The 10,062-nt window shown below is 33.1% G+C and overlaps 1 protein-coding gene across 1 annotated transcript in view; it reads left to right on the top strand.

Moving 5' to 3' along the window:
- The window catches only part of LOC104520497 (matrix metalloproteinase-16-like), a 107,066-nt gene extending 97,603 nt beyond the window's left edge, over positions 1-9,463 (top strand). The window contains exon 4 of the mRNA XM_010162203.1: positions 8,880-9,463. Within this exon, the coding sequence (XP_010160505.1) occupies positions 8,880-9,219 (340 nt within the window). The 3' untranslated portion in view covers positions 9,220-9,463. The remainder of the gene's footprint in view (positions 1-8,879) is intronic.
- The last annotated feature ends 599 nt before the right edge of the window (positions 9,464-10,062 follow it).

Consider the following 10,062-nt stretch of genomic DNA (forward strand, 5'->3'; position numbering starts at 1 on the left):
TCCTTTTGGCAGCCTGTGGGAAGGACTTCATGCTGGGAAGTGTGGCATAGGCAACTTGACTGAAACCCCTGTTCCCTTTCCCCCTGTGTCTGTGGCAGGGAGTAGGTAGAGAAATTGGAAGCAAATTAATTTGAGCCCGGGAAGAAGGGAGGGGTGTTGGGAAGTTGTTCTAAGATGTGGTTGTTATATCTCACTGTGCTATTCGGATGAGTGGTAACAAATTAAATTGATTTTTCCCCCCCAAGTTGAGTCTGTTTTGCCCCTACCGGTAGTTGGTGAGTGATCTCTCTCTGTCCTTATCTCAACCCACAAGCCTTCATTATATTTTTCTTCCTCCTGTCCAGTTGAGGAGAGAAAGTGATAGAGTGGGCTTTGGTGGGCATCTGGCATCCAACCAGCGTCAACCCACCACAACAACCTATCTGAAAATTTACACAACCTATTACGATTCCTGTAATATCTAACAATGGTAAATTCTGAGTTAAAAAAAAAAAAAAAAAAAAAAAAAAAGTTTTGAAATTCATTAACTGATGTCATTATTCATTAACTCATATAAGTATTGAATTTTAAGTTCTTCATACCACAGTGATGAGCTAATTTTATTAGTAATTCTGTGTCAATACTGTGGCTTATGTCTATTTTAAGACATTACACACTGATACAACTTCAAGCAATAGAGAATTGACTGCCTTAAAATTAGTATGCTACATTGACTGAAGTCCTTTATTGTTAATATAAATGTAATGGTTAGAATAGTTGGTTAGAATAATAGTGCCCACCTACAACACTTTACATTTATCTGCATTTTAAAGTTTAAATAGTACGTGTGCATGGTCACTTACAAATATGTGTGGTTTTCTATCACGGTGATTTGTGCACTCTGATTCTGTATTTCATTATAGGATTTTTTACAACAATCTAAATCCTATCACTTGTATATTTTCTGTACTGTCACCCAAGGCATTAGTCATAGTAACAAACGAGGGTGCCCAGTATTAAACTATGTGGCAACTATCTAGTAATCTTTCTTACTTTGAAGAATTTACAGCAATTCTTTACCTCTTGCCTTCCCTCTTGTAAAGTGTTCACTCTCTCAGTTTGATAAGACCTGCAGCCAACCAGAGGTTTGATGTGAATAAGCTTATAATATTTTTTTGTAGACCAAAACACATTTAAAGCAGAAAACCAAAATTTTATTAAAATAACAAATACAATATTAATATTTCTGAATTAAAAAATAACTCTAAGTAAATAAGGACAAAAACAACAACAAAAAGAAATAAAATTCTTTACATGCTTCTCCTCTGAATGATGTTTTAAGTTGCTTTGTTCCCTAACCTTTTGATCATATCTCTGGCATCACTTATCTGCTCCATTTTTCTCAGTGATGCTTCTCAGTCACTTTATAACCTGAAGGTTTCCATCTGCATTCTGTGTCTTCCTTGCCATTCGAACCTTGTAGTCTGAAGTGTGCCCGCTAAGCAAGCTTTGTAATTCCTCCAAAGAGAGAGCAAATAGTCCCTCATTTCAGTGTCTGCTACCTCTTCCACTTTTCTGAAAACCAAAACCAAAACCCCACCAAAAAGCCTCAAAACCAAATCCCCCCACCCCCAACAGAACAAAAATACAGACTAAGTAATAAAAAAGATGCTATCCATCACACTTATAGAACTGCACTCACCAGCTTTTCTGAACAGGAAGCATAACAGCAAAAGAAAAAGTATTTTGCGGACATACATGTTAAAAAGAGACCAACAGATAAGCAGAAAATGAACCTTAACAGCAGTTAATAGGTTTTCCTAAAATATTTGGTGTGCATTTTGTTTTTTACGAGGATTTTGATTGAGTAGAGTAGGGCAAGCTTTTCAAATTTGCTTCTTTGTTGCTTATTTCAAGAAAATGTTTAATATAAGACCATAAATATATAAACTCGTATTAAGCTCTATGAAATCTTCAGATGTGAAGTTCTTCTTTGTATGGATCACTGTCAAATAGGTGCAATTCCAGTGCTGTGCGGAGCCCTTTGAAAAAGAGCAAAAGCTACATTTACCACTTATTATCTCCATAGATACTTGGTCTTAGAGTATATCCTCAGATGCTCTATTTAAATAAAATAATTATCACTTCAGGCAAAACACCAAGACATTATTAATGGAAAAATAGAATTGAGATCACATATAAATGCATTTTAAACTATGTCTAATTATATTTTTGCTCTAGCATTTTCTGACACTTATTTTTTCTCCAAGAATTGCTTCTGGCACCTGTTAAATTTAAATTAATTCATGTTTTTCAGAAGTTATTTCCTCTTAGATTGTCCCTATAACCATGGGTAGAAGGTTCAAAACAAATACACATGTGACTTTTATAATATTTTTTCTGCATTTCTATATTTTCAATTTGTAATTTTTCAAGCTGAAACAGTTCCCCAAAATTTTATGATGGAGCAAAGAAGTGACTTACTGTTATAATTTACAGTAATTATGTCCTTTTTGGGACACATATTACATTTTAGACTTAGCTTGATAATTACTCATAAAAAAGAATGTGTGTGCAGACAGTATAAAAATGAATATTTCCAGTATTGGGAAAATCAGCATAGAATATACATTGTACTGCATTGGTTATACTTGTCTCTCCCTCATGAATAACAGCATTCCACTTATTTGAACTGATGAATAGGGTATTTGTTAAAATTTCTTTTTCTGAATAAGTTGCATAGCAATATTACTTGCTATATCTTTTCTGCCTGGTATAGTACATGCCGGTATACCTTGTAAACATTATTAGTACTTATGGTATATACTAACATAACTTTTACAAAAAGAGAAACAGAAAGTGGTTATTTGAACCTTTTTACCAGCCCAAAGAGTATAGGAGTGAAGGAGAACATCTAGAGTATATGAAAATTATAGCTCAATTACGGAACAAACTACAAAGATCTTAATGATGTGTTCTTGATTCTTCCTTAGTGTTTTAGACTGTATCAAGTTACACAACAATCTCTGAACATTATATAGAGTCAGAGAAGTAATCTCTGAACTCTATTAAGGGAATTAAAAAAATATATATATATTTTAAAGGGAATGTTTACAAAGACACTTATGAGTCTCTCTCAAAAAACAATCACCTTTTCTTTTGCTAGGGAAATAAATCATCCAGTACCTTAAAGAAGGAGCAAAAACATGAATCAGTAAAGCAGTCAGCTTTGTAAAAATAGAATATGAATGTTTATATGTCCTTTTTGGACTGAGAATTAAAGAATATAAAATTCTTCTCAGCAGAAATCTAGGCATACTATTCCTTATTTTAACTCCAGCAGTCAGTCATTTGTCAATTGTTCCAGTTATTCAGTCTTCAGAACACTTTTGAAAATTAAGTTGGAGAATGCTCTTTAAAAAGCCAAGCTTTGCCTTGAATTACAACCATTACTTAGAACTCATAACAATTTAGAATAAAAGAAAATAATAATTTAAAAGCTATTCTGCCTTATTTTGCTGTCTTGAGAAAGCAAAAAAATGGAATTTGATCGTTCAGCAATACGTAATATTAATCTAATAGGTGGAGGAAACTTAACTGCAAATGATCAATGGCTTCATCTCAAACCAACTAGAATTAATTTAATCTTTTTCTTTACTTCAGTGGACATTGGATCAAGCCCTAGATTAATGTCTTTCTCCTTTCTCAACAAGTTGGACACATCCTGGATTTCACCTCTCCAAAGACCAACAGAAGTTTAAAGATTTAGACAAGTCTAACCTTATGCTGTTCAGTTAATTGAATTAATGCTAGCCAGGAGCTTCAGTATGCAAGGGAAAATTCCTGTCTGGCTTGTTAACAATAGACTATGTTATTTCTGTGGTCTGAATGCTCCAAGTAGTGTGGAATTTGGAAATATAATTTTTCTTGGGTGTTTAAAAGCCACACTGAATTAAGAAAAAACTCAGAAAATACTGTTGAATTCAAAGTAGCAACAAGATTTTTTTATGAAGTAATATTTTGAGTGTACTACTACAGAGGAATATTTAGAAAATATTTTCTAAATAAAGGAATTGCACATCTTATTAATTATGCTTGTTACAAAGTCAGTATATGTTGATTTTCCTTGATTTTAGTTTACACATGAATGAAAAAAGGTCAGCTCTGTTCATATTGAGATCATAACATAAGCTTTGCATTGTGATGATGTTCACTGCATTATTTTTTAAATATATGGCTCTATTATTTTAGCATCAAAACATGAGCATATTGTTTTTCCATTAAAAATGAAAAGCAGAAATTAGGGAATGCTAAGAACATCCTAACTTTAACAAATTTGTGAATAACTATTGAAAACTAGTCCTTAATACACCAGCAGTATTCTATGCTTTTATTCAGTTGTACCTGACTAATAGTTTTTGAAACATGCCAGAAGCATTTACAGAATTGAGGTGCACTTTGATATATTTTTTTTTCCCTTCGTACATGAGACCTACAAGACCTTAAGGCAGTGGAAAAACCTAATTATATGCTCTAAAATCCTACCCTACCATTTTAAGTCAGTAACAAATTTTGAAGTTCTTAGCTCCTCTGTATCACAGAACACACAGTAGTATAGAAAATGCATGAAGATTTATATTAAGAAGTGATACCTCCAGATGTGGAAGGCATTCTGACTGGCATGGTGAAGAAGTTTTCAGGATTCCCTGAAAACAGATATTTTCACATGACCTACACATGAGTGCTTAGCATTCTTACTTACATGTTTTGCTGGAGCTCTAGTGATTTACATCTGCAAATCTATAAAAATAGTAATTTATACTAGAGAGACCACTTGTTTTCTACTCTAAAGTTCTCATAAACTGTTAGACTACCTACCGTAGGGCTTCAACCCTTAAGGACTAATGGGACATGAATGTTATGCTTCCTGACACTAAGCATTAGCTTTCTGTATTAAGCATGGATGCAGAGTTAGATGCTAATAAAGGCTCTATTTAAACGTTTCTTTGTCATTATAACTGCATCTCCTATAAGCTTTCAAAATGCAATTCTAGTCAACCTGATGATACACAGGAAAGTTTCCAGTATCTATCTATCTGATATCTCCTAGTGCCATTTTAGGCAATGTTTAGGAATCTGAATAAAATGGAATACTTCAGTTCCTAAGTGTTGATTTAAGGATGTTTACCCCTCTGTTAAAGCTCAGTGCATTCCCAAAAAACAATTTAATAAAGGTAATGCTTTCCCTTTTCTTAAAAAACAATGTTAGCAGTGTTACCTACCTTAGCATTTCTAAACTCTGAATGGAATCAAAACTGAAGAGGCAATAGAATTATACGTTCTTTCCAACATGGCAGCAGTAGGTTGACTTTTAATATGGTTACAGAACAAGAAAATCAAAAGCTGTATCTCTGACTTGGTTTAATCAGCTGGAGCAGGAGCTATGAGAGCCAAGATCACATTTTACATGAGAAACATTCTTAGGTTACAGCTACAAAGAGTTATCAAAGTGAGACTGGAAAGAAGTTGAAGCTAAGAAAACTCACATCAGTGAGAGATTAATGAAGCAACTTGATAGAAAGTATCTCTAGAGAAATGATGGCGCAAAATGAAATATACCTTTGACCAGAGGTAATCTATTAAATTCAATGAAAGTAACAATGGGATTAAAAAAAAGGAAAAGCTTTGGTTCAGTTTAGGTTATATTGACAGTAATGGCAATAAGAAGGTAGTTTCAACAAGTTATTCAAATTTAAGCTATATTTCAATTCATTTTTTCTTAACTATTTCATGTCAAGTACAGATCTATAATTGTCTTACTTCAAACAGATTACTGAATGTATCTTTTTACCTACTCAGTTAAATTTTCTGCTCTTTAATCTCGTGTTCTTTCTTTCTTTAGAATGGGGTTTCCAATTTGTGACTTTGCGCCAAGAAAAACTTGGAATGTTTGAGATAAATGGCATTGCAGAAATATTTTCCCCATTTATATTTAATTGGTATATTTATGTTCTAAAAAAAATAAAGTATCATTTTGCATCAATACAATTACCTAATAATTCTAAAAGCACTCATTAGTATCCAGTCTAATCAGCACAACAGGGTAGTAAGATATTGTTAATCTTGTACTCTGGATTTAATGCACAAATAACCATAGAACCAATTTAAAAACAGTATTTATTATATGCAGTGGAAAATAGAAGTAACAAAGTCTACAGGCCGTGAAGAAATCTGTCACTCAGTTATTACAACTCTTGTGGAGGTCATTACTGCTAAGGTAAGCAGTAATAATAAGCTTTATGCATTTTGAGCTTTGTCTGGCCTTTGCTGAGCTGCCTCTTGGGTCCAGCTTGGGTCAGAACGGTTGATTTTATATAAAGAATTGTAGCAATTTACGTGAAAAATATAACAAGCTGTTCGAATGACAGCTCAGAAAGAAAAAAAGGAAATAGTGATATTTAGTGGAAAATACATGCTACTTAATGTACTCTATTTAAGTTTTAGATGACTGATTTTACACAGCCAAGTGAGGTATATCCTGACAGCCTTGCAAAGCTTCTGAAGCTGTTGCATCCAAAAATCAGTCACTGAAACATGGATAATTTTTTTGAGGATATTTTGGGGAAGAATGAGGAGGGGAAGGAAAACCCGAAGCTTTTTTTAAAATCAATAGGACTCAGAATTTCAGAATAACAGTCTCCAAAACAAAACTCTTCAGGCATCTGTAGAAATAGTAAATCCATGTGAGAAGTGCATATCACTGATGAAATATTACTGAAATCTTACTCTTGTGCTGCCACATGACTTACTAGTTATAAAATACCATACATTCTCAAGGGGCACAGGATGAGTACTTTGTGAACTTGCTAACTAAAACATCTCAAAAAAAAAAAAAAAATCACAAAGGAGAGAGATTTTAGAGAGGGTTTCTGCAGGGGCTGATAGTTGGTCCAGTGCATCCAATATTTTTTAAAAAATCTGAAAATCAGCAAAACACGGATCATAAAATTACTGATGAATAAATAACTATAAAGAAAGGGCATCATACAAAGCAATTTGAATCACATGACATTTACATCGTATCGGGTAAGGCCATGACTACAGATCAGAGGACTTTTTCTCTCTGACAGCAAGATAAGTACAGCAGTACTTTGTAGTTCTGATGGAGTCAGTTTTAAAAGAACATTACAAAACTGGAATGAGTTCAATAAAAATCACAGAAAATATTTAATAGACTGGAGAAAATGTCTTATTACAAGAGATATAAAGAGTTCAAACTTTTAATTTCAAAGAGAAAACTAAAAGGTAATGACTTTGCAGTGCAGAAATGTCTTTTAAATGTATTTTTTTAGGGGGGAAAAATGTTCTTAAAGCTCACATATGGGAAGTAAAAAGGCAGAACAAGAGCCAAAGTTACAAGCCAGACAAATAAGAGAATAGGCACAAGTATGTAACAACTGGTTACATCATCTTTGAAACAAAAAGCCAAGCAGTGGATTCTTTACAGCACACTGTCTTCTAATCTGTTTTGATATATCTCTTTGGAACATAGATTCTAAGTGAGAAGAAATAATACTTTAGTTAGACTAGCATTATTGGACTCAATAGAAGAACGTTTTTGAGTGGAAGTCGAAATAGGTAACTTTATGGTTTCTACATTAACCTATGAACAAAATATTATATATGTGAAATCAAACCTATAAAAAAAGACTTGAAGGGTTTCTTTCCATTTATATAAATTTACAATACTGTATAATCAAATGCATGTCATGCACCAAACAAAACAATCATTCCAGGTATATTCATGAAAATATTTTCGTTCTCCATTAACACATCATGCTGTGTAAACTTACATAAATCTTAGAAATATTCTAGAACTATGTAATTTCTGAAATTTGTGCTAGATATTCAATTAAGCACATGTCAAATGAACAAAGGATATCTGATTGCAGAAGTTTCAGAACAGACACAAACCTAACAGTTTTTGCTAGCCATGTGAATTGAGTAAAAATGATGGAGGTAATTGGACATGTGTGAAATTGATTATTGCTATTATTTTATTGAATTCAATAGTAAAAATAAAGAAGTTTTTAAAAATATATTTCCACTATAATTTACTGGTAACTCTGACTCTGAACTCAACTGTAATTCTGATGTTTTTTTGCCTTTGTTTTATATATGTCATTTGAAGAAGTAGTGGAGACTGAAATTTCTGTTTAAATATATATTTCTGAATTAGCACATAATTGTCTTCTATAAAATGATTTCTCTGATGAATTCTGCAGTTTATGCAAGATTTATAAAGTAATCAGATCATAAAAGGACATCTTAGCCTGTATCAAAATAAAAAAGGCTTTGTTTCTGATAAAGAATTAACTATCCAGTTACAAATGCAACAAGAACTATTTCAAGACTTTGTGAATACTGGTTGGTGGTCACAGTATGGAGCTCTGCTATTGTTAATGGGCTCACTCAGAAGTTAAGATTTCATTTAACTGGAAACATTTGTTTTTATCAGAAATAACATGCCGTTCTTTAGCTGTGATGGATTCTAATTGTGGTCCAGGAGGTAAACAGTCAGTGGTTGATTAATCTAGTTATCACACTGTTAAGAATTTTTCATTTAAAAATATTTTTAATCTTCTAAAAATAAGATTTTTGTACTGCTGAGGGTAACCTAGCTAACATATAATGAGTTCTAGCATACAGGGCTACACAAATTGATAAAATAATTTTCCAGCAGCTTGTTTAAAAATACTCTTCTTAAAGGACATAATGTCAGACTAGCACGTTTTATTAAAAGCACAGTGCTTTTAATAATTAGGGGAAAATGGATGTAAGCAGTGTCACTTACCACTGTGTCACATTTAATCTATTTAATGTTTCTCTGTTTCTTTCAGCATAAAGAACGTCACTCCAAAAGTAGGTGATGCTGAAACTCGTAAAGCCATTCGCCGTGCCTTCGATGTGTGGCAGAATGTAACTCCTCTAACATTTGAAGAAGTTCCTTATATTGAATTAGAAAATGGCAAAAGGGATGTGGATATTACAATCATTTTTGCATCAGGTTTTCATGGAGACAGTTCTCCCTTTGATGGGGAGGGCGGATTTTTGGCTCATGCATATTTCCCTGGGCCAGGAATTGGGGGAGACACTCATTTTGACTCAGATGAGCCATGGACTTTGGGAAATCCCAATCATGATGGTAAGAAAAGATTTCAGTTTAAACAAAATAAATAAATGGCTATAACAGAACTATTTCCATGCTTCCCTGTCCCTAAATAGTTTTCTTTCCTAAGTTCACATTATTTTAGAAATATCTTCAGTTAAACAGTTTATTACAATCTCAAGCAGAAAAGTTTCTGTCTAAATGTAATTGACATTATGAAAATGTATTTCTCCTGAAAACATTGAATTCTTGTTAAGGAACCTTTGTGTTCATTCAGACATTTTACTATTGACTGCTTACATAAATTACTTTCATGTTGAAATTGTTTGCCATCTAGATCTTATTTAGGTTTGAGGAAAATGTGAAATGGTCTTTAGCAGTGACATAAGAGCAGTTAAGAACAACTGAGACTACAGTGGATACCAATGTACATAAAACCTAGTCTTCTCCAGTTTTTCTTTATGGTGATATAGTGACAGCATTTCAAGTCAACTTTTAATGGTGTCATTCTAAGAACAGAGTTAGTGTTTCCCAATATCTTTTGAATGTCTTCTGAAATTGTTAATTCCAACAATAATTCCAATTTACTGAAGTTGTGCATTCCTCATAGTCAAGTAAGTGACTGTATGGTGCAGCTGACATACCTAAAATTTACCAAATCAAGATTAAAGATACTCTTTGAAGACACTTTTCACAGAACTGTAATCCGGCCCTTTCCTAGCTCCAAGTTCATGTGACTAAATTACTGCTATTATGTAGGAAACCTAATTTAAAGCTACCCTTTGCATCTTTGCAGAACAGTATCAAAGAAGAGTTTTTGTGTAGATGTATTCACTGTTTGATGCTTTGTCAGGTTTTAGTTCCAAGCAGCCTCAGTTGTCCTAGTGGATCTCTCTTAAGTCAGTTACATAGAT

Source organism: Antrostomus carolinensis, unplaced genomic scaffold, assembly GCF_000700745.2.
Source record: "Antrostomus carolinensis isolate BGI_N321 unplaced genomic scaffold, ASM70074v2 scaffold11232, whole genome shotgun sequence".
NCBI lineage: Eukaryota > Metazoa > Chordata > Aves > Caprimulgiformes > Caprimulgidae > Antrostomus > Antrostomus carolinensis.